Source organism: Saccopteryx bilineata, chromosome X (assembly GCF_036850765.1).
Source record: "Saccopteryx bilineata isolate mSacBil1 chromosome X, mSacBil1_pri_phased_curated, whole genome shotgun sequence".
Taxonomy (NCBI): domain Eukaryota; kingdom Metazoa; phylum Chordata; class Mammalia; order Chiroptera; family Emballonuridae; genus Saccopteryx; species Saccopteryx bilineata.
The window spans coordinates 143,163,598-143,189,715 of NC_089502.1; the positions used below are offsets into that span (position 1 = coordinate 143,163,598).

At 51.9% G+C, this 26,118-nt stretch overlaps 1 protein-coding gene across 1 annotated transcript in view; it reads left to right on the plus strand.

Annotated features, from left to right (window-relative positions):
- Positions 1 to 26,118, plus strand: part of ANOS1 (anosmin 1) — a 169,420-nt gene that overhangs the window by 90,208 nt on the left and 53,094 nt on the right. The window contains exon 3 of the mRNA XM_066250266.1: positions 12,725 to 12,787. Coding sequence (XP_066106363.1) covers positions 12,725 to 12,787 — 63 coding nt within the window. The remainder of the gene's footprint in view (positions 1 to 12,724; positions 12,788 to 26,118) is intronic.

Below are 26,118 nucleotides of genomic sequence, written 5' to 3' on the forward strand. Positions count from 1 at the left end.
TCCAGTCAAAGTAAGGCTTTCCGAGGGTGACAACGCCCTTCCTCCCTTCCTGTCCACTCTTCTTGTCTTCCGTTGCTGTGTTTCCGACACCTTCCCTGGCTCTGGACCGATATCAGGGTCTCCCTCATGGTGAAAAAATAATTGTGATCAAACGACGCTCTGATTTCTTGCTGAACATCCCGGGCGGGAGAGTATTGCCCTTCGGATGTTGCGGGGACCGTGGGAGTGGGACGCGATGTGGCGCAGTGCGTTGGCCGGGGTGGGCTCCCGCGAAGGTCCGCCTGCCCTGCTGTGGGCGGCCCGCTTGATGGCTTCATGGTTCTGGCCTGGCACAGTGCACATTTCCACACACAGGACGGTAGCAGTTTCTCTACCGTGTTAGACCTGGAGAGAGTCCATGCGTGTTTCCAAAGGCAGCGGGGTGCACATATCTTAGGAAATCTACTAAAGGAAAAAATACCCAAAACACTTCCATCTAAAAAAAAGCCAAAACAAACAACTCAGAGATCTCCAGTTTCCCGGAGAAACGTGCTGCCCTTAATTTAGAAAACAGAAAGTGGTCTTCAGCCATTTCTGTCGATCACGTTATTATCAATATATCTACGTATCTGAACAAAATAGTAGGGTGAGTCTGTGGAGCCCAAACCTTTTTCTTTTTTCTTTTTTTTTTCATTTTTCTGAAGCTGGAAACAGGGAGAGACAGTCAGACAGACTCCCGCATGCGCCCGACCGAGATCCACCCGGCACGCCCACCAGGGGCGGTGCTCTGCCCCCCAGGGGGCGATGCTCTGCCCATCCTGGGCGTCGCCATATTGCAACCAGAGCCACTCTAGCGCCTGAGGCAGAGGCCACAGAGCCATGCCCAGCGCCCGGGCCATCTTTGCTCCAATGGAGCCTTGGCTGCGGGAGGGGAAGAGAGAGACAGAGAGGAAAGCGCGGCGGAGGGGTGGAGAAGCAAATGGGTGCTTCTCCTGTGTGCCCTGGCCGGGAATCGAACCCGGGTCCTCCGCACGCTAGGCCGACGCTCTACCGCTGAGCCAACCGGCCAGGGCCCCCAAACCTTTTTCTTTGTGTCTAAGCAACGATGCAGGCGAACTTTAAATAGAAACCATCGTTTGATTTTTTTAATTTTTTTTATTTTTCTGAAGTTTGGAAACGGGGAGGCAGTCAGACAGACTCCCGCATGCGTCCGACCGGGATCCACCTGGCACGCCCACCAGGGGGAGATGCTCCACCCATCTGGGGCATCGCTCTGTTGCAACCAGAGCCATTCTAGCGCCTGAGGCAAAGGCCATGGAGCCATCCTCAGCGCCTGGGCCGACTTTGCTCCAGTGGAGCCTCGGCTGCGGACGGGGAAGAGAGAGACAGAGAGGAAGGAGAGGGGGAGGGGTGGAGAAGCAGATGGGTGGTTCTCCTGTGTGCCCTGGCCGGGAATTGAACCCGGGACTCTTACACGCCAGGCCAACGCTCTACCACTGAGCTAACCGGCCAGGGCCAACAATAGTTTTTTGAAAGCGTACCGTACATCCTACAAAATGCAGCGAGGCGTTTCTTTCCGACGCCCACCTTTTGGTCACACAGGCAGGGATGATCGCCCCACCCAGCCAGAGCTGCTGGAATTTTGTCAAAAAATTCAGCACTGTTAACACAAGTGTTGGGACATGCTCGGGGACAGTGCAGTTAAAAGAGATTTTTATCTTCCTCTTCTCCTAAAAGACAAAAGGGGAATAGGTCAGTTACGTTCTCCTTGCTGATCCTCTTAATGACTCTTCCCCGTTTACCTGCTACCTGTAGGCACCTTGAAAAGTTACCATGAGCCCTGGCTGGTTGGCTCAGTGGTAGAGCGTCGGCCTGGCATGCGGGGGACCTGGGTTCAATTTCCGGCCAGGGCACATAAGAGAAGCGCCCATTTGCTTCTCCACCCCCCCCCCCCGCCTCTCTGTCTCTCTCTTCCCCTCCTGCAGCCAAGGCTCCATTGGAGCAAAGATAGCCCGGGCGCTGAGGATGGCTCCTTGGCCTCTGCCCCAGGCGCTAGAGTGGCTCTGGTCGCGGCAGAGCGACGCCCCGGAGGGGCAGAGCATCGCCCCCTGGTGGGCAGAGCTTCGCCCCTGGTGGGCGTGCCGGGTGGATCCTGGTCGGGCGCATGTGGGAGTCTGTCTGACTGTCTCTCCCCGTTTCCAGCTTCAGAAAAATACAAAAAAAAAAAAAAGTTACCATGAAAAGTGTCAATTCAGAAGACCCCTCTTGAGCAAGTGCTTTCTACCCTCACGTCCCAGAAACCCACGGTGCAGAGAGGTCACGGTAGAACTTCCGTGGGCAGAAGGTTTAGCAAGCGGTAGGCGAGGGCTTGTCCTGCGGGTCAGTCCAGTCCAGGGACCCAGGCTCCGTCTCGGAGTCCCGCCTGAGCTCCGAGCTGTCTGTCCCCTCGAGATCAAGGTCAGCCACCCGAGTTGCGGCCAGAAGGGTTCACTTCACGCCTCTCAGCATCAGTGCTTCCTCACTGTGTTTGGAAACTGTGACCACCCAACACGTGCCCCCCACGACGACCCTTGTCATGTGTTTCTGCCCCCAAATTCCCAGTTCCTCTCAGCTAGACTGTGAAATGGGATGGCCAGTGTCCAGGTGTCGACGGAGCCACGGACATAACGCCTGCGACCTAATCCTTGCTTCTCCAAAGACATTTCCGTTCCCGAATCTTTTTTTTTTTTTTTGACAGAGAGAGTCAGAGAGAGGGACAGATAGGGACAGACAGACAGGAAGGGAGAGAGATGAGAAGCATCAATTCTTCGTTGCAGCTCCTTAGTTGTTCATTGACTGCTTTCTCATATGTGCCTTGACCGGGGGAGGCTGGGCTCCAGCAGAGCGAATGACCCCTTGCTCAGTCCAGCGACCTTTGGCTCAAGCCAGTGACCTTGGGCTTCAAGCCAGTGGCCTTTGGGCTGAAGCCAGTGACCCTGGGGTCATGACTATGATCCCACATTCAAGCTGGTGAGCCTGTGCTGAAGCCAGATGACCTCATGCTCAAGCCGGCGACCTCGAATTTCGAACCTGGGTCCTCCACCTCCCAGTTCAACACTCTGTCCACTGTGCCACCGCCTGGTCAGGACATTCCTGAATCTTGAAGATGTAGGTTGGGTGAATGGCCATCAGAGAGCCGCTGACTCTTGCGAAATTCTCTTTCTGCATTGTAACCTTCTCTCTGCCTACCGAGAGACACAGTTCAGTCTTGCATCCTGTTGTAGGCTTGTCAGTTACAAAGACACAATGAGAGAGGAAGACAGATAAAAAGACAGATACAAATGTCATCTTGCTGAACTCAGACATCTCTTCAGTGTTGTCATTCTATGTCTCAGATATTTCAACTGCCTAGATAGACTCTTGACCTTCCAATCTTTCTGTTTTCCACACTTCCTTCTGGACACTATTCTAGACATTTGCTTATTAATAGCCATGCCTTTTTTTTTTTTTAACCTTTCTAGAGTGTAAAGAACTTGAGGGTAGTTTTTTTGTTTTTTTATTTTTTATGTGTGTGTGTGTGTGTGTGTGTGTGTGTGTGTGTGGAGTTCATAGACAAAGAGAACCTTTCACACAGCACTGGGGTGGGAGAATTCCGCACGTCTATGAAAGGAATGAATGAATGAATGAATGAATGAATGATGTAGACAGAGAGAAAAGAGAAACTGTCAATGCTCAGCACCCACACTGACCTTCCTCCAGAACCCTGGGTCCACAGCTCCAGCAGCTCACTGGGCACCCCAGACTCCGCACCTCAGGCCCCCATCCCACCTCCTGCCCCAGGGGGCTCTCTCCCACCCCCCACCTTCCTCTTCCTCATCAGTCCCTCTCGGATCTGGGGTAGAAACGGAGGCGTGCTCCCCCACACTCCTCTCTCCCTCCTTCCCGTCTCTCAAAGCAGACCGGCAACCTTGTCCTCCACCATTCAGACGGCGCACCAGCTGTACGGAGGAGAGCAGGTTCGGAAGACACTGAAAACTTTGGGGTTCTTCTTCTCGCTTGCTGTAGTATCTCACCTCGCTGTCCGTCGCCTAATCTAACAATCATGTCGTCTTAAACAGTGGTCCCCAACCCCGGGGCCGTGGACTGGTAGCGGTCCGTGAGCCATTTGGTACCGGTCCGCAGAAAAAGAATAAATAACTTACATTATTTCTGTTTTATTTATATTTAAGTCTGAACGATGCTTTATTTTTATTTTTTATTTTTTTGTATTTTTCTGAAGCTGGAAACCGGGAGAGACAGTCAGACAGACTCCCACATGCGCCCGACTGGGATCCACCTGGCACGCCCACCAGGGGCGACGCTCTGCCCACCAGGGGGCGATGCTGTGCCCCTCGGGGGCGTTGCTCTGCCGTGACCAGAGCCACTCTAGCGCCTGGGGCAGAGGCCAAGGAGCCATCCCCAGCACCCGGGCCATCTTTGCTCCAATGGAGCCTTGGCTGTGGGAGGGGAAGAGAGAGACAGAGAGGAAGGAGGGGGGTTGGAGAAGCAGATGGGCACTTCTCCTATGTGCCCTGGCCGGGAATCGAACCTGGGTCCCCCGCACACCAGGCCGACGCTCTACCGCTGAGCCAACCGGCCAGGGCCAATGCTTTATTTTTAAGAAATGACCAGATTCCCTCTGTTCCATCCGTCTAAGACTCACTCTTGAGGCTTGTCTCGGTCACGCGATACATTTATCCGTCCCACCCTAAAGAGCCGGTCCGTGAAAATATTTGCTGACATTAAACTGGTCCGTGGCCCCAAAAAAGGTTGGGGACCACTGGTCTTAATCACACGTGGGAGCAAGCAGCTCTCGGCTGTGAAGGTGTCAGCGGCTCCTCCCTGAGTCCCCTGGGCCGTCTCCTGGTCCTGTGTTTTCCTGTGACTGGCCACCGTGAACTGTTCAGGTCCTGCTTGTCCTTCTAACCCGTTTCACGAATCCTCAGTGCTGAGGAATTCTCTCCAACGGTCCCCATGCGAGAAGATGTGTCACGTCTTTTCTTTCTCACGGGACATTTTTCTCAACAGCTTCTTAGATCCCTTATCGCCGAAGACTTGTTTGTAGATGTTGCCTTTCTCCCGTGGAGAGGATATACCCACCTCGGGTATAGCAGAACGGACGCTCCCCTCCCCCCAGCGTGGTGACTCAGTAAAGCACTTTGCACGGCGGAAACACCGATCCGTGTTTACGCATTTAGCAGATGTTGGTTTCGGCAGATTGAAGTATGTGGCTGCTGGTGACATTGTCTTAGCGCGGTTTCTTTTCTCTTCGCATGATATAACTTGGGGTCCTGTTCCTTAATTTCTGTACAAGGGTGTACATTTGAATTTTGATTTTTTATATATTTTTTTTAATTAAGTGGGAGGAGGGGAGGCAGAGACAGACTCCCACATGCACCCCAACCGGGATCCACCAGGCTTGCCCATCTGGGGCTGCTGCTCTGTTGCTCAGCAACTGAGCTATTTTAGTGCCTGAGGCAAGGCCACGGAGCCATCCTCGGTGCCCGGGGCCAACTTTGCTCAAACCAATCGAGCCATGGCTGCAGAAGGGGAAGAGGCCCTGGCCGGTTGGCTCAGTGGTAGAGCGTCGGCCTGGCGTGCAAGGGGTCCCAGGTTCGATTCCCGGCCACGGCACACAGGAGAAGCGCCCATCTGCTTCTCCACCCCTCCTCCTCTCTTTCCTCTCTGTCTCTCTCTTCCCCTCCCGTGGCCAAGGCTCCATTGGAGCAAAGATGGCCCGGGCGCTGGGGATGGCTCCTTGGCCTCTGCCCCAGGCACTAGAGTGGCTCTGGTTGCGACATAGTGACGCCCCGGAGGGGCAGAGCATCACCCCCTGGTGGGCACAGCGTTGCCCCTGGTGGGTGTGCTGGGTGGATCCCGGTCGGGCGCATGCGGGAGTCTGTCTGACTGTCTCTCCCGTTTCCAGCTTTGGAAAAAAAAAATACAAAAAAAAAAAAAAGGAGAAGAGAGAGAGAGAGAGAGAGAGAGAGAGAGAAAGGCAGGGGGAAGGGTGGAGAAGCAGATGGGTGCTTCTCCTGTGTGCCCTGACTGGGAATCGAACCCCGGACTTCCACATGCCAGACTGACGCTGTACCACTGAGCCAACTGGCCAGAGTTTATTCTGATCGCTATCTCGGTGCTATATAAATATATATTTCCATGCTTGTATGGAAGCCGTTAGATGCAGGGTATGGGATTGCGTCCAGGTGGCAGGGCGGCAGAGCGGTATCAGTGACTTCCCTCTGGGCCCGTGCCCGTGCCCTGTCCCACAGCAGGGCAGCCCTGTGTCCGAGAGGAAGGGGGGGCAATGTGTTGCTGCTGACGACACGGCTGCCCTGGAACCTGCAGCCCCGGGGCGCGCTCACATGCAGTGCTCTCTGGGAGTGTGGTCATCGGGCAACCCCGAGCATCTCAACGTGCTCTCCCGTCCCTACCCGTCCCCTCGCCAAGCCCTCGTGGCAGGCGGCACAGGGAGGGCAGGGCCCCGGCATGGAAACAGAGGCCCCTCCCGGCTGCTGCGGGCTCAGCCTTCCACACCCGCCTCGCGCCCTCGCCTCTCGGCGCGGCGGCGTTCCTCTGTCTGCGAGGTCAGAACAGGACTGAGGGGTCGGAACAGCAGTACCCCCTGTCACATGCCCCCCGGGTCTGTTACGAGGGTCCGTGCACAAGGAACTTGAAAACTTCCCCCATAGGTCTGTAATGGTCGCCTGCTGTCACTCACAGCTGGATGTTTCAGCAGGTGAACACGGACCACTGTGCTCTCCTGCCTGGACTAGCACACAGGCTGAGTCATCGGAGAGGTTTTCGCACAGGTGTAGAGTAGGCATGTGGGGGTGTGCATGCTCACCGAGGCTTGCCAGCCCTCCGTACGGTGCCCGCTGCACACCCGTGGTGCACGTGGGTGCCTCCTTCACAGCTCTGTTCTCTCCTCTGTGTGCTCGACCCCGCGTGGCTTGTGAAGGATTGTACACCGCTCAGTAGACGTGGCCCCGCCCACGGAGCAGTGCACCGTCAACAGGGGACTGTGTGACTTCAGTGCCACCTGCGGACTCCACAACCTGGTCAGAAAGAAGGTGTGAGAACCCTCAGGGGAAACTGTAAGCTCCAGGGAGAACTCCGTGTGGGATGCGTGAACAGCGATGGTCAGAGATCAGCCGCTGATCGTGGGTGGAGAGGAACAGGTGACGTTCCCATGAAGAAGGAGGGCAGCTCTGGGGCCGGTTGGCTCAGTGGTAGAGCATTGGCCTGGCATGCAGGAGTCCCAGGTTCGATTCCCAGCCAGGGCACACAGGAGAAGCGCCCATCTGCTTCTCCACCCCTCCCCCTCTCCTTCCTCTCTGTCTCTCTCTTCCCCTCCCGCAGCCAAGGCTCCATTGGAGCAAAGTTGGCCCGGGCGCTGAGGATGGCTCTGTGGCTTCTGCCTCAGGCGCTAGAATGGCTCTGATTGTGGCAGAGCGACGCCCCAGGATGGGCAGAGCATCGCCCCCTGGTGGGCGTGCCGGGTGGATCCCGGTCGGGCGCATGCGGGAGTCTGTCTGACTGCCTCCCCGTTTACAACTTCAGAAAAAAAAAAAAAAAAGAAGGAGATATGGTAACAAAAGAGACATAGAAGGGATATTGTTCTGGGGGAACAGAGAAGAGAGCAGTGTTGGCAACGCAATTCAGAGGAGGCTGAGGAAGTTGGTGAGGCAGGATTGACTCGCCGACCAGATGTTTCCAATGCAAACCCATCTACTGTGGGCTTAATCGAATAATGATTGACTGATGCTACCAGGGAACTCGCGTTATCGAAGCCACGTCTTGGGAAGGAAAGATGTGACCCAAATACAAAGAGGCATTCTGTGACTAGAGCTCACAGTTGGAGGAGCCCTCGCTTGTCCGTCTTGATCAGCTCTGTCCTCAGCACGAAGTAACTGCGTCTCTGCTGCGTTTTATCCCAGCCTTCTCCACCCCAGCATGGTGAGCAGCTGGAGGCTGGTAACTTTTTTTTATTGGGGTGCTGTCCTGTGCATGCTGTGGCATGTTTACACAGCACCCCTGACCTCTGCGCACTGGAACCCCGTGCCCCTCTCTCCTCACTTATATGACAAGAAACAGCATCTCCAAATGTTGCCAGACGTCGTCCCCGGCGGCAACAGTGTATCTCTCCCACCCAGAACCGCTTCGTTAGAGCAATTGAAGTCGTTCATCCAGGATCGGATGCTGTAAATAAATCGCTTACGAGTTGGAAAGGTTGACGTCCAGACCGAGTCCCTGGCTTCCTTGGAGGGTGCGGCGTGCCGGGCGGTTCTGGACGGCTGCCAGGAGGCGTGATGGGTCCTTGTGTTACAAAACAGCTCAACCTGACCTGTTATCACTTCGTGGGGCTGTTCGACTCTGGGAGACACGCACACCACACAGGCAACAGTTCCGACGCTCTAGACGCGTCCACCTGAAGCCTGGGTGCTCTTCCGAATCACGGTCGCCCTGTTAAGTTTAATTTCCTAAACGCAGTTTAAAAAATGTTGGAGTAAGTAAATGCAGCCGGGTCTCAGGGGTCTCGCATCTTACACCTAGCGGAATATTGCATGAACTAGTTTTTCACTGTGCATTCTGAAAGATAAATGTGACATGTAAATCACCACGTGAGCAAGCCATACCGTGAATGCATCTTTCTAGACCAGGGGTCCCCAAACTACGGCCCGCGGGCCACATGAGGCCCCCTGAGGCCATTTATCCGGCCCCGCCGCACTTCCGGAAGGGGCGCCATCATCTCATTAGCCAAAAGCAGGCCTATACTTCCCATTGAAATACTGGTCAGTTTCTTGATTTAAATTTACTTGTTCTTCATTTTAAATATTGTATTTGTTCCCGTTTTGTTTTGTTTTTACTTTAAAATACGATATGTGCAGTGTGAATAGGGATTTCTTCATAGGTTTTTTTTTTTTTTATAGTCCGGCCCTCCAATGGTCTGAGGGACAGTGAACTGGCCCCCTGTGTAAAAAGTTTGGGGACCCCTGTTCTAGACGAAGAAAAGGAATTGATATTTGTGTTGCCAAGATGGAAAAGATTAGCTCTCTCAATTTCTCTCTCTCTCTCTCTCTCTCTCTCTCTCAATCTCTCTCTCTCCATATATATATATATATATATATATATATATATATATATATGGAGTGATGTGTGAAGACACACACACACACACACACACACACACACACATCTGAAGTGTGAATGTTTCCTTCACGGGCCTGAAGCAGCAGTCTGGAACGAAACAGTGTGAATGACTCGATCCTTGTGAAACCTGGAGGCCCGCTGGGATGAAGTTGAATTCCTGCTTTCCGTAGTTCGAGGCTGAACAGGGTCGAGACGCTGACAATCGCGGTCTGTAATCAACTCCAAAACGCTGCTCTCCTCTGGTATCAGATTCTCATCCGCCCTTCTCTTCCAGGGGAGTGATTTGGGGCTGTCTGTTTTTGGCAAACCATTTTTTAAAAAAATTATTATTACGCCTGACCTGTGGTGGCGCAGTGGGATAAAGCGTCAACCTGGAACGCTGAGGTCGCCGGTTCGAAACCCTGGGCTCGCCTGGTCAAGGCACATATGGGAGTTGATGCTTCCTGCTCCTCCCCCCTTCTCTCTCTCTCTCTCTCTCTCTCTCTCTCTCTCCTTGTTTCCCACTTTCTCTCTCTCCTCTCTGAAAAAAGAATTGAATAAATAAAGTCTTTTTTTTTTTTTAAATCACTATTACTCCTTGGAAGTGTTTTCTTCTTGTTTGCTGTCCGAGAGAAACGGCTGTCATGCCCACCCCAGCCCTCATGCCCACCCCAGCCCTCCTGGTCTGCCTTGGGCTTTTGTTGAAATCATCTCCCTGTAAAGGAATGAAGCTTTGGCACATTCACCCAGCCAAGATTGACTCGCCGTCTACATTCTGGCTGTGCTTGTCAGGCAGCGTGCCGAGGATTACCGAGTGAACGTGTCCCGCCGTCGTAAATAACCCTCGGAGCCGTGGCTTTCAGACCCCGCGATGCGCAGTTATCGGACACGGGGCCGAGCGCCCCATGAGAAACGGAGGCTCTAAATCACACGCAGGTAGCCTCGCCGGGGCTGGGCCGCCCGAGGCCCGGGATGAACGAGACTCCTGCGTGATGTACCGCTTCCGTCAGCAGCTCAGCAACGGGCCCCGCTTTGTACGTGAGCCTTGTGGCGAAGGAGGTGTTTGACTGGTGTCCAGGCCACAAAGGACGGGGACCTCTCGATCCAGGGACGTCTGTAGACGTGAAGGTGAAACTGCACACGTGTGTAGCGGCGTGTTCTCATAACTGACACGTTCGGCTATGGCGGAAAACAAGAATTCCATCATTACGTTGAGACAGTGTTAGCTGTGTGTGTGTGTGTGTATTTCAAATATGGAATAAATGCTTATTGGCTGTGTCTGGACGGGAATGACAGATATACCTTAGACCGGCGGTTCTCAACCTGTGGGTCGCGACCCCTGCGGGGGTCGAACGACCAAAACACAGGGGTCTGATGGCTTTAGGCGACCCCTGTGTTTTGGTCGTTCGACCCCCGCCAGGGTCGGGACCCACAGGTTGAGAACCGCTGCCTTAGACGTATAGAACCTGTGTTCGTCAGTCACCCCAGATCTTGTGGCGTGGTCCTGCTGATGTCGTCGGTCACGCCTCGCCTGAACAGAATCTCAGGGTGACTTTGAAGAGTGTCCCTGGGTGCAACTTCAAAAGATCCTGAGAAGGGAGCAAGTCAGGCACCTTATTCGGTGACCACGGAACCTTGCTGGCTGGAAGCCAGCGTCCTAATGTCTTAAAGGGGAGTTCTGAAGACAACACATTTGTATATCTTTAGGAAACAAAAGTGCTCTTTAAGGAACGCGGAGAGGATGCTCACATTGTTGGCTTTGACCCCACGCACTTTGAGCAGCATTCCTACCCTGGGTGGACAGCTGATTCATGAACACTGGTTTGTGTGTGTACATATTTATATATATATGTGTGTGTGTGTGTGTGTGTGTGTGTGTGTATTATTTAAATTGGAAAAAGTGGCAATGGATATTTAAAAATCAAATTTCACCCTAGATGGTAGAGCGTTGGCCTGGTGTGCAGGTGTCCCGGGTTCGATTCCCAGCCAGGGCACACAGGAGACGCGCCCATCTGCTTCTCCACCCCTCCCTCTCTCCTACCTCTCTGTCTCTCTCCTCCCCTCCCGCAGCCAAGGCTCCACTGGAGCAAAGTTGGCCTGGGCGCTGAGGATGGCTCCATGGCCTCTGCCTCAGGCACTAGAATGGCTCTGGTTGCAACAGAGCAATGCCCCAGATGGGCAGAGCATCGCCCCCTGGTGGGCATGCCGGGTGGATCCCAGTTGGGCGCATGCGGGAGTCTGTCTGACTGCCTCCCCGTTTCCAACTTCAGAAAAATACAAAAAAAAAAAAAAATTCACCCCAGATTTTCCGGTTTATTGTTAAAACTACATCTCTATCTTAAAACGGGGGTCATTAGATAGTCGACCGAAAATGGACTATCAGTATCTATCCTGAACCCCACACTATACACGTCTGAAATGTAACTGGGTATTTGGTCCTAATGGGAAAATTTATCAGCAGTGAAATAAAAAGCATGTAGATTAGACAATCCTGAGGTTACAGGGGCCAGGGCTGTGCCAATATTTAGATGACTCATGTTTAACTACACGTCACTATTAATTTTTTACCAGAAAAACCTTGTATTAGAATATAATGTTGAGAACCAAATCTCCATTACTATGACTATAATATAACATTTCCATTTCAACTATGAGGCCTACCTGCTGTCGGCTATTTATTACTATATATTTCATTTATATAGTTCTCTCTATATAATATTATATACAGTACTATATATAGAAATAAACCATTACTATGTACATATATAGAAATAAACCACACACCTATGTACACTTTGTTTAACAATATGATTTGTTAGTAGAATTGTTATTGAAAAATGGATCTTAGCTATGATCTTTGGTTCATTAAAATGCAAATAGTAATGCATATATATATATAAAATATATATATATATTTTTTCAAGCTTTATTCTCTAGTCTGAAACTCCTGTCAGGTTTGTTCAATATATTTTATGGGAATGGTTAAGCTGGATGAATATTCATGCTGTTGGATTCACTGAGCTAAAGACATAAGACAATGTGAGTGTGTGAGTGTATGTGTGTGTGTATCTATACATTGTAACTTCACTCCATCACTTCCAGAAAAGTGTACAAATAATAGCTCTCTGTTGGTAAGTCGTGGACAATGTGTGTGTGTATTTATACATTGTAACTTCACTCCATCACTTCCAGGAGAGTATACAAATAATAGCTCTCTGTTGCCCACAGAAAAGCAACTTAGTGTTAGTTTATGGGGAAAGAAAAAGGTGTCTATAATGACAACCTTTCAATAGTCTTTCTTATTGAATAAAAACTGTTTCTTATCTGAAATGTCCTGCCTGAGCGTGAACCGTTGAACTGCTGTTTTTCAACACGTGCAACTCTTCCTATTGCATTGTGTTGAAATGTACATTTGTGTGTGTGTGTCGGGGGTTTTGCCATAATGTTCCTGCTCAGACTCACACTGTAGTTAAAATGACCCCCGACCCTCCTCAGTGGGAGAGGTGAGCACGGCACAGTACGGGCCACAGGGGACTTCTGTCGTCTTGGCTTTGTGTCTGACTGTGATGGTTTATTTTTTATTGTCCCCTCCCAGTGCCTGGAACCCTGCAAGGCGCCCTGGGACCCACAGAGGGAGCGGTGTCAGAGCTTCTGCGAGGTAAGGCAGCGAGGTGTCCCGTGGGGGGTGGGGTGGGGGAGGCACCAGCCACTCGGCCTCTGTCTGACCCTGAGCTTGTCAGGGGGGTGTGCTTGTATTCCACAGCTGGGGCGTTCAGTGTCCTCACTCTGTGTGTGTGTGTGTGTGTGTGTGTAAATACACATGGAAAAGAAAAGGATCAAACCTGCTTAAAACCTACTCATCCGCTGCTTCCGTTATTGTCTAATCAAACAAAAAAGAGAAATGCATTACCTATGCTTGGAGATGTCTAGAAACTCTCTGGAGGTGGGAACTATTGCGACCCCCTGTTCCGTGGGTGATTCTCTGCAAGAAGGTGACGTTTTCGTGCCATTTGGGTGACATTACCCACGTGGCACGGTTTCTCACACGTTTTCATCTTCAGGGCAGAAGTTAACTGTGTGGTTTTTTTTTTTGGGGGGGGACACCTGACTTCCCCCGTGTTCCCAGTTAGACACGAAAGGGTGGTCTTGTCCTGCACGACCTCTGTCTGAAAGCATCCATCGTGTTGAGCAGACAGCTGCGTTCCTGCTATCTCCCGGGGCGAACCGGGGACCCAGGGCCGGCCGCCGAGCCCCTGCTGAGGGGCACGCAGGGGGCTGCTGCCCACTGGCCTGCACGCTGGCCTCTCCGAGGAGGGAGGATCGCGAAGGCTACGACGGCTCTCTGAACGAGCCCATGGTGGCCATCAAAGACACCGCCCTGAGAGTCAGGGGACGGGTGTGCCCTGCGTTTAAGAATGAAGTGCAGTTAGGGGGCCTCTCTGCAGGGGAGTGGGGGCTGGGCAGGAGCTGGGCGGGGGCCCTCCCAGGCCTGGGAGCGGGGGCTGGGCGGGGACCCTCCCAGGGTGGGGACCCTGCCTAGCCCCTGCACACAGACATAGTGGTCTGGCTGTCCCTCTGAGAGCCTGTGGCCCGCGTCCGCCCGGGAAGCAGCAGATGCCACTCTGAGAGCCTGACTGTGGGCTCGGCGTACCAGCGTCATCCATGTCATGTTGTGTCAGACACCTCCACGGTCACGATGCCGTTGGCCCTTCCTTCCTGGTGGACAAGGAGGCAGGCAAGGAGCAGAGGCGGCCCCCAGAGGTGGACGGTGTGGCCGGGAGGCCTGGGAAACGGGGGCTCGCCAAGTCACATGGCTCGCCGACTCCGGGTAGAGATACCCGGCCAAGCGGTTTCCACCATGTTTCCTCTGAGACCAAGGGCTACGGTGGCCGGACGTCACCCAGAATGTGGCCGGGGGACGCAGCGTTGCGTGGCCGCCCCAGAAAGTGTTTGGCGTGGCTTTGGAAACATGACAGTGTGTCACTGTCACTAACACAGTCAGGGTGTGACCTGGCTCCCTCAGTTTTTTTTGTTTTTTTTTTTGGTATTTTTCTGAAGCTGGAAACGGGGAGAGACAGTCAGACAGACTCCCGCATGCGCCCGACCGGGATCCACCTGGCACGCCCACCAGGGGGTGACGCTCTGCCCACCAGGGGGCGATGCTCTGCCCCTCTGGGGTGTCGCTCTGCCGTGACCAGAGCCACTCTAGCGCCTGGGGCAGAGGCCAAGGAGCCATCCCCAGCGCCCGGGCCATCTTTGCTCCAATGGAGCCTCGGCTGTGGGAGGGGAAGAGAGAGACAGAGAGGAAGGAGAGGGGGAGGGGTGGAGAGGCAGATGGGCGCTTCTCCTGTGTGCCCTGGCCGGGAATCGAACCCGGGACCTCTGCACGCCAGGCCGACACTCCACCACTGAGCCAACCGGCCAGGGCTCCTCCCTCAGTTTTATCTGCTCCGGGCACGCCTCTGCGCCTCTCTCTGTGGTCTGGCCGGAATGTGGTGTCCAGCCAACCCTGTCACAGGGACGTCCCGCGTAGGACTGGCCGTGTTTAAAGGTGAGCCGCTGCTGATGCTCCCAGCCCCGCGAAGGAGTCTCTGCGAAGCCAGACACAGAAGAATCTCATATATCTCCCGGGCCCGGCCCTGGCCCAGATGGCGGGGATGACGCAGATTAGCATCAATCACACTTGCTGCCGTGCCCTGAGGCAGCCAGCCTGTTACCCATCCGCTGTTTCAAAGTGGTTTGACCCAATCCAAGCTTTCTAGCCCCATGGGCTTCCCTGGCGTGAAACTGCAAGTGCCCTAATGCTGGTTTTCTCTTTCTGCATACCAGGTTATCCCCAAACATAGCGGCTTCAAAGTGCCCACATTTGCTGGCTCACCGTTCCTATGGGTCGGGACTTCTGGCCTCAGGGTATATCAGTGTTGTACTCACGGTGTTCGCTGGGCGGCCTTCTCTCTGGGGTCCGGAGGGCAGGAGAGTCTTGCCTCTGGGCTCATTCCAGTTGGCGGCAGAAACCATTTCCTTGGGTTGTAGGACCGAGGCCCCGTGTTCTTGGTGGCTGCTGGCCGGGGTCCACTGTGAGCCCCTAGGAGCTGCCCGCTGGCCCCGGGCAGGTGGACCCTTCATGTGCTGCTCCCAACATGGCTCTGTACCTGTCCAAGGCCAGCAGGAGGACCTTGACCCCCAGGAGGCTGAGGACAAGTCTTATATTACAGCGTCATCTCGGGAGAGACTTCCCCTTGCAAATTCTACTGGCGAGAAGCAAGTCACTCCTCACTTCCAACAAACACACACAGACAGACACACATAGACACACATAGACACACACACAGACACACACACACAGACACACACACAGACACATACACAGAGACACACACAGACAAACATAGACATACACAGACACACACACAGACACACACAGACACACATAGACACACACACAGACACACAGAGACACACACAGACACACACAGATACATAGACACACACACAGACACACATAGACACACAGACACACACAGACACACACACAGACACACACACAGACAAACATAGACATACACAGACACACACACAGACACACACAGACACACATAGACACACACAGACACACACACAGATACATAGACACACAGACACACACACAGACACACACAGACGCACACAGACACACACACACAGACACACACAGACACACATAGACACACACACAGACACACAGAGACACACACACAGAGACACACTTAGACACACACAGACACACACACAGATACACACATAGACACACACACAGACACACACACAGACACAGACACACACCACACGGAGACACACACAGACGCACATAGACACACACACAGACACACAGAGACACACACACAGAGACACACTTAGACACACACAGACACACAGATACACACACAGACACACACACAGACACACACACAGAACACAGACACACACAGTCAGACACACAGACACACACAGTCAGACACACAGACACACACACAGACACACACACAGACACACAGAGACACATAGACACACACACAGACACACACAGACACACTCACAGACACACACACAGACACACACACAGAACACAGACACACACAGTCAGACACACAGACACACACACAGACACACACACAGACACACAGACACACACAGTCAGACACACAGACACACACATAGACACACACACAGATACACACACAGACACACACACAGAACACAGACACACACAGTCAGACACACAGACACACACACAGACACACACACAGACACACAGACACACACAGACACACACAGACACACACACAGATACACACACAGACACACACACAGAACACAGACACACACAGCCAGACACACAGACACACACACAGACACACACAGACACACAGACACACACACAGACACACACAGACACACACAGACACACTCACAGACACACACACAGACACACATAGACATACACAGACACACACAGACACACACACAGACACACACAGTCAGACACACAGACACACACACAGACACACACACAGACACACAGAGACACATAGACACACACACAGACACACACAGACACACTCACAGACACACACACAGACACACACACAGAACACAGACACACACAGTCAGACACACAGACACACACAGTCAGACACACAGACACACACACAGACACACACACAGACACACAGACACACACAGTCAGACACACAGACACACACATAGACACACACACAGATACACACACAGACACACACACAGAACACAGACACACACAGTCAGACACACAGACACACACACAGACACACACACAGACACACAGACACACACAGACACACACAGACACACACACAGATACACACACAGACACACACACAGAACACAGACACACACAGTCAGACACACAGACACACACACAGACACACACAGACACACAGACACACACACAGACACACACAGACACACACAGACACACTCACAGACACACACACAGACACACATAGACATACACAGACACACACACAGACACACACAGTCAGACACACAGACACACACACAGACACACACACAGACACACAGAGACACATAGACACACACACAGACACACACAGACACACTCACAGACACACACACAGACACACACACAGAACACAGACACACACAGTCAGACACACAGACACACACACAGACACACACACACGGAGGGAACTGCCCCTGGGTGTGACTCAGTGGGGCTCACTCCAGGCTCCAGGGCTGGTCACTCACGGAGACAGACATCACGCAATGAGTCATGGCGTTATTTATTCCCCACCGCACACAAGGTCCGTATGACCGTGACCATGAGCTCGGCCTTGCTGAAAAGTGACCCTCGGGCCGCGGTGCGGAAGGCAGGCTCCCTGCATGGATTCTTTTCAAATCGGGATTTACTGGGCGTAACGGAATCGAAACGTTTCAAGGAATGCCTGTGAATTTTTATAATTGTTACATTTCCCTTACCAGTCATCTTTGAGAGGAAATGATTCCCGTTATAGCAAATTTTATATCATTACATCAAATTTTATAGTTTCGGAGAATGTAGTTCCTGAACATATCAAGAATATAAACTGACTTTTTAAGGTTGTGCGGTAATTTATTGACCAGTTAGAACCTGTTCTCTATGGAACTTACCTTATCTTTCCTTTTTTTTTTTAAATAGTGAGGCTCAATTTTCATTGAGTTTTTATATGACATTACAGAGCATGGTATGATACGGGACTCAACAGAAGAAAAACTGATGAGTTTTGAAAATTTATAAGAGGCTGAAACGGAATGATTAAAAGACCTGTCTTCTCTGAAAAGAGTTTGTGGATATACAGTGTGTCCGTAAAGTCATGGTGCACTTTTGACAGGTCACAGGAAAGCAAGAAAAGATGATAGAAATGTGAAATCTGCACCAAATCAAAGGAAAACCCTCCCAGTTTCTGTGGGATGGTGTGGCAGCATGTGCGCATGTGCAGATGATGACGTCACAACGTGTATACAGCGGAGCAGCCCACGGCCAAGCCAGTTGAGATGTGGGACGGTACAGAGGAAAGTTCAGTGTGTTCTGTGGCTCGCTAAATTAGAATCCGTGACCAAAGTGCAATGTGAATATTGGCGCATTTATAACAAAGCGCCACCACATAGGAATAACATGACTCGGTGGGATAAGCAGTTGGAGAAAACGGGCAGTTTGGTGGAGAAACCCCGTTCTGGTAGGTTATCCATCAGTCAGTGACGAGTCTGTAGAGGCTATACGGGATAGCTACCTAAGGAGCCCTAAAAAGTCTGTGCGTGAGCCCACATTGAACTGCACTGAATAGGTATGAAACTGGGGGAGTTTTCCTTTTATTTGGTGCAGATTTCACATTTCTATTGTCTTTTGTTGCTCTCCTGTGCCCGGTCAAAAGTGCACCGTGACTTTACGGACACACTGTATTATGGACATTGCAAAACCATCAAATTTGGGTAAAACAATATATATAAAAAGAAAACACGTCTGTAAGTTACTTGACCAGTGTCTGAAGATAACACACATGAGGGGATTGTTAGCCATGTTTCTCATGAAGACGAGGGCAGGGTCCCCACGTTGGAATTCTGTGATAGGTCAGCAAGGTCTGGACTTAGAGGGTCCCGTGAACCTTGTACTCAGGAGGTGAGCTGATCCCTGGGTCAAAGGGTTTGTATGGAGGAGTCGGAGATCATACACAAAATGTAAGGGAGCAATCAGATACACCCAGGTCTTTCTAGAAAGTTCATGTTCCTTGCCTGATCGCCCGCGTGCGGACGAAGGCAGAGAAGGGCTATGTCAGTAGGGCTTTGGCTGTGAGGAAGCGATTTTTGCGTCCTTTTACGTTGGGAAGACTTGAACACGCTTGTGTGCTAAGAGCGCCATGGCTCTTGCCCGGGAGTGTGAATGAAATTGGAGGTACTCTGGGTGAAAAGCCCAGATCCCCAAGGATGAATGGATTTCAGTGCAGCCATGGGGAGACTCACGCTTCTGCAGAGGACAACGCTGGCTCCCGGGATGACCCCAGACAGCTCTGTGTGGGCTGTTGTACGCACGGGTCAGGTGGTGTGGTTGCCAAAACGCAGACCCTGGTTGACTGGGAGCGGGCACACAACTGCAAGTCCAGCAGAAAAGAGGTCAGTCCTACGGGAACAGCGATCACCCCTCACGTAGCACCCCTCTTTCACTGGGGTTTCCCCACCACGTGCTCTCATTGCGTTGGCTACTAACTCTGTGAAGTGCTTGGGATTGCTTTTCTGATAGAGATAAAATATACAATGGCTGGTAATGACTGAAAATAAAAGGGTGGGGACCCTGGTTCGATTCCCGGCCAGGGCACATAGGAGAAGCTCCCATTTGCTCCTCCACCCCCCCCCTCCTTCCTCTCTGTCTCTCTCTTCCCCTCCCGCAGCCAAGGCTCCATTGGAGCAAAGATGGCCGGGACGCTGGGGATGGCTCCTTGGCCTCTGCCCCAGGCGCTAGAGTGGCTCTGGTCACGGCAGAGCGACGCCCCGGAGGGGCAGAGCATCGCCCCCTGGTGGGCAGAGCGTCGCCCCTGGTGGGCGTGCCGGGTGGATCCCAGTCAGGCGCATGCGGGAATCTGTCTGTCTCTCCCCATTTCCAGCTTCAGAAAAATAAAAAAATAAAAAATAAAAAAAAAGGGCCTAACCTGTGGTGGCGCAGTGGATAAAGCGTTGACCTGGAATGCTGAGGTCACCGGTTCAAAACCCTGGGCTTGCCTGGTCAAGGCACATATGGGAGTTGATGCTTCCTGCTTCTCCCTCCTTTCTTTCTCTCTTTCTCTCTCTCTCTCTCTCACTCTAACTCTCTCTCCTCTCTAAAATGAATAAAAAAAAAAAAAAGGGTGGAAATGGCTCTGACAAGTGACGGTTGCTCCCAGCGGAGACCCTGACCTTAGAGGCCCCCAAACGAGGCGATACGTTTGCTTTCAGAAGAAACAGAAAAGCTGAGATAAGCGGAGGTGAAGGTGACAAATTTAACAAAAGACATGTGTCCTCCTAGCAAGCAAAGTGACTTCCTGATAGTTATGTTTCTGACTTTCTCCTATTTCTTATATTCTTACAGCCAGGGTCTACACTTCGCCCGGGGAACCAGAGTAACTGTAATCACGCCTAATAAATTAGCATGTGTGATGCCTGACCTGTGGTGGCACAGTGGATAAAGCGTTAACCTGGAAACACTGAGGTTGCCGGTTCAAAACCCTGGGCTTGCCTGGTCAAGGCGCATATGGGAGTTGATGCTTCCTGCTCCTCCCCCCTTCTCTCTCTCTCTCTCTCCTCTCTATAATGAATAAATAAAATCTAAAAAAAAAAATTAAAAAAAAAAATTAGCATGTGTTGCTGAATTTCCAAACACATTATAATTGCATTTCTCAGGCCTGAGTTAGAAACATCTGAATTGAGAATGCTTTTTCCTACTTCAGGCAGACTTAGGATTTAGATGCTTTCTTTGAAAGATAAAACTGAGGATTAAAAGAAAAACAGCATAGCGCTTTTATTATTATTTTTTATAAGGATGAAACATGCACATCAAAAAAAAAATTAAGTAAATTAGGCCCTGGCCAGTTGCTCAGTCATAGAACGTTGGCCCAGCATGTGGAAGTCCCAGGTTCGATTCCTGGCCAGGGCACACAGGAGAAGCGCCCATCTGCTTCTCCACCCTTCCCCCTCTCCTTCCTCTCTGTCTCTCTCTTCCCCTCCCGCAGCCATGGCTCCATTGGATCAAGTTGGCCCCGGATGCTAAGGCTGGCTCCATGGCCTCCGTGTCAGGTGCTAGAGTGGCTCCAGTTGCAGCAGAGCAACGCCCCAGATGGGCAGAGCATTGCCCCCTGGTGGGCATGCCGGGTGGATCCCGGTCAGGTCACATGTGGGAGTCTGTCTCTCTGCTTCCCTGCCTCTCACTTCATTAAAAAAAACAAATAGTTGAACAAGCAGCTCAGGAGTGTGAAAGCAAACCATTACCTCAAGTTCTGGGTCCAGAACAGGCACGGCTACCTGTGCGTGAGGGCTACCACGGCCCACCTGAAGCTGCTCCCCTTAGAAATTCCACGCCCAGGCCTGGCCCCCTGGCTGGCGTCAGGGAGCTTAGATTCCAGGAGGGTCCCCGCATCCCCTAACCGATCGGAGGGCTTGCGGTTCTTCCGGGGCAGTTCACGGTGAACACCTGTCTTCTTTCTGGGAGTCTGGCGGTGTGGGACGTGGGAGGCAGGAGGTGCTGATGCGAGCAGCCCCCCCAGGGAGAACACGGCCGCTGCGTCCCTCCTGAACTCCTCTGGGTGGCCGTGTGTCACAAGGGTTCTCACGTCTCACGGCTGCAGGAGCTCAGTGCGGGTGCTGGCCGCACCAGGAGACGGCTCTTGGAGCAAGCTGCACCTGCTTTGCCTTGGACATCCCACCCACCCCCCCGTGTCCCTCTGATGTTCCCTCCCACCTTTTCGCCGTAGGAAGTCACAGACACGCGTACGGCTGTCTGTTCCGTGCTGGGAGTCCTCGTAGCAAATGACTGAACTGGGCGATGTCCTGGGGGGCCCTGATATGGGACCAAGGGGCAGACAATCGGGCTATACAACCTGGGTTTCAGTCACGCTTAAAGCTTAACCTGGGCCCTGGCCGGTTGGCTCAGCGGTAGAGCGTCGGCCTGGCGTGCGGGGGACCCGGGTTCGATTCCCGGCCAGGGCACATAGGAGAAGTGCACATTTGCTTCTCCACCCCCCCCCCTTCCTCTCTGTCTCTCTCTTCCCCTCCCGCAGCCAAGGCTCCATTGGAGCAAAGATGGCCCGGGCGCTGGGGATGGCTCCTTGGCCTCTGCCCCAGGTGCTAGAGTGGCTCTGGTCCCGGCAGAGCGATGCCCCAGATGGGCAGAGCGTCGCCCCTGGTGGGCGTGCCGGGTGGATCCCGGTCGGGCGGGCGCATGCGGGAGTCTGTCTGACTGTCTCTCCCCGTTTCCAGCTTCAGAAAAATACAAAAAAAAAAAAAAAAAAAGCTTAACCTGATGTGAATGTCACAGACGAGAAAGAAACACCCAAATTTTACAGGGAAATAATGTTTTGAAAAATATGATGAGGTTGAAATAATTATTTTTTAAAATCCCTTATTTGTTTTATTATTGACTGAGGTCCTAAAATTAAGTTCAAAGTCTCATTCACGTGTTTCTTCCACCAGTCCTTCCTTCTACCTTCTGCTGGTTTTTCTAAAATTATTATTATTGCTGTTATTATTATTTTTAGAGAGAGAGGAAGACAGACATACAGAGAGGAAGGGAGAGAGATGAGAAGCATCAACTCATAGTTGCAGCACCTTAGCTGTTCATTGATTGCTTTCTTGTCTGTGCCTTGACTGGAGTGGAGGGGTCTTCAGCCGAGCGAGTGACCCCCTTGGTCAATCCAACGACCTTGGGCTCAAGCCAGCAACTTTGGGCTTCAAGCCCGCGACCTTGGCTCAAGCCAGCGACCATAGGGGTCACGTCAGTGATGCCACGCCCAAACCAGCAACCCTGTGCTCAAGCCAATGAACCTGCACTCAAGCCAGTGACCGCAGGGTTTCAAACCTGGGTCCTCAGTGTCCCAGGCTGATGCTCTCTCCTCTGAATAGTTTTCTAATGGAATGGTAGTTACACTAATTTTATAACTAATAATTTGCCTCAGCCGGCTGGATGTGATGATATAAACAAGAAAGTTAACACTCTGCACACACACCGGTGTTGCTGTGCACCTGTCTGTTTGCACAAGGTGGATGTGGATTACACTCCATAATGATTTCAGTAGCTCCTACCTTTCCCAACACGGTTCACATCCTCCTTGAGACATCTACGAGTAATGCATGACCTTGTACTGCAGTGACCTTGCACTGTCACAGGAAAGAGTACAGGCTTCCTGGTCCCAGGTTTGTTTTCGGACGCCCAGTTGACCTTGCACTCACAGCGTTTCCAACGGGCTACCAGGGGGCCGCTTTACAATGTTTCTTTGTGTCTAGAGAATCACTATTCACGCCTCACTTTCTGTGACCTGCATGCCTCTTGGTCCTTCTCCTTCTTCCAGTGAACTGGTGAATGCTCGCTGAGCTGTGATTAGAGGCACCGGGAGAGACCTGTGTGCAGAGACCATATGCTGTCCAATTACACGCACACCGCTCAGATTTCTTCAACCTAACTCGGGGTAATTGCCCGAGATAATTGTAGGAAGCATCGGAATTGGCCTTCAGGAGAGACAAACAACGGGACGGCTAAGGAGCACTCCTCTCTGTGAGATGACGGCGCTGAGCCGAAAAGCGTAGATGATTTTATTTTCTTATAAATTCCAACAGGGTCTAGTTCGCTCTGTGCCGATTTTAGTGTTGGACGTGGCAACAGCAGGTTGGAAGCTTGTGCGGAGTTGCAACGCGGACGAATCGGAGCCAATTCTCTGTCGTTGGATCGCATAACATTTTCTCAGAACAACAGAGCAGTTTAGGAATGTCAGACAGTAAACTCGTAGCCGTAGGGGGCAAAGGAGACAGCAATCAGACTGCTCTTCCTGAATACCTCTCCTGGGTCAGCTCCACATGGCGGGGTGTGTGCACAGCTCATGTGCTGTTCATAATGTTTTTTTGTTTTGTTTTGTTTTGTTTTTGTATTTTTCTGAAGCTGGAAACGGGGAGAGACAGTCAGACAGACTCCCACATGCGCCTGACCGGGATCCACCCGGTACGCCCACCAGGGGGCGACGCTCTGCCCACCAGGGGGCGATGCTCTGCCCCTCCGGGGCGCCGCTCTGCCGCGACCAGAGCCACTCTAGCGCCTGGGGCAGAGGCCAAGGAGCCATCCCCAGCGCCCGGGCCATCTTTGCTCCAATGGAACCTTGGCTGCGGGAGGGGAAGTGAGAGACAGAGAGGAAGGAGAAGGGGAGGGATGGAGAAGCAGATGGGCGCTTCTCCTGTGTGCCCTGGCCGGGAATCGAACCTGGGACTTCCACACACCAGGCCGACGCTCTACCACTGAGCCAACCGGCCAGGGCCAAAATCACATTTTTGAATCCATGTCCCAAAAGAAAAGTGTTGGATAAACAAACACACAGAACAACTCTCCGATCGACTGGGAGATGTAAATTATGGTGCTAAGGACCATCGTTCTTCTGCGCTCCTGGAAAAACTATTTCTTCTGCAACAAATGTTGCAGATCTTTCTGAGCCAGTTTCCGGGTGTGTGTTTGTTTTTAAGTCGGCCCCCAGGAGCTTGGTAAGTGAGTTACTAAGATGGGGAGAGACCTTCTCTGCCTCTCAGTTCCAGAGTGCAGGGCTCGATGTATACAGATGTCATTAGAATAACACGAACAGAGAGCCTGTAAAGTTAGCTGGTGCTGGACTCACACATGGCCTGTCTTCTGAGAAGAAGTTGTCAACTGAGCCGTTGGAATCACTCCCTGTTGCAAACTACATCACGGAGCCTTCCAAGTCAGCAAGCCAGAGCGGATAAAATAATTTACTTGGAAATCTCAGCCGCGTGTCCGGGGCCAACAGTTTTGGAAACCGAGTCTTTTCTTTCGCTACCCAAAATGCACAGAATTTGTCGAAAAGAGAAAGGCCAGGAAACACTCCGTAACTGGCTCAGACCGCTCTGATTGCTGACTTAGGTTTGGACCTGAATTTAGAACTTCCAAAACTAACAAACACGAACCGTGCGTGCCATTGAGCAAGAGAGAGGAACGCCTTCGGAAATGACGGTGTTTTCAATGGCTATGAAAGTTTTTGGTTTTTTTTTTCTTTTTAATTAGGTAGCTAGGAATTTGCGTTAATCCAAGACTGAAACCACGGAGTTTCTTCTTACGTGTTACCTGGAAGGTTCTGAAGCAGAGATGCTGTTTTTTTTGTTTTTTTGTTTTTGGGTTTTTTTTTTTTGTATTTTTCCAAAGCTGAGAATGGGGAGGCAGTCAGACTCCCGCATGCGCCCGACCGGGATCCACCCGGCACGCCCACCAGGGGGCGATGCTCTGCCCCTCCGGGGCATTGCTCTGCCGCGACCAGAGCTACTCTAGCGCCTGAGGCAGAGGCGAAGGAGCCATCTCCAGCACCCGGGCCATCTTTTGCTCCAATGGAGCCATGGCCGCAGGAGGGGAAGAGATAGACAGAGAGGAATGAGAGGGGGAGGGGTGGAGAAGCAGATGGGCGCTTCTCCTGTGTGCCCTGGCCGGGAATCGAACCCGGGACTTCTGCACGCCAGGCCGATGCTCTACCACTGAGCCAACCGGCCAGGGTTGGAGACGCTGTTTTAACTGCACGACTTTCAAATCTTGTACATGATTGTTAATAACCCATTCTAGTTGACATCCATCCACCATTCTAATCCAAACCTTGGGATTACAGTTTCTCTAGGTAGCTTTTCTATATCGTTTTCCTCTTTGAATCTAAGAGTGCAAAGTCCTTCTCTGGGGCTTACTTGTCTTTGGGCCTTGAAGCCGTGATGCACGTTCACTTCCCCGTGATCACAAGGACTGTGGCGGCTGTCAGCACTGTTTGATGCTGCACACGTCAGTGTGGAATATAGACATTTCTTACTCTTGCATAATTTGGAAAGAAATTTGTGGTGAAATATACACCACATGTCAGTGACTGCCTTCCTCCCCGTGTGATGTGAGTTCAGCATGGTTTGGAGAAAGAGTGGGGAGAGGCACAGGAGGACGGTTTGCACTGGAATTGGGGTTCCCCGGGGTCACCGCGCTCTGTCCTCACCGACATCCTTATGTTGTGAATTCCCTGTGGCATTTCTGGTCCACGTCAACGTGAGAAATAAGAAGCTATAATTCACCCTCATTTTGGAAAAAAAAAAAAAAAGATAGTGACATTTCTTATTTTCTCTTCTCCCCACCTCCCGAACCAGGAACTTTGATAATAGTGTGGTTTTTATTTTTTCTTATTTTAGTTATTCTTTCTCTACTACGATGGAATATGA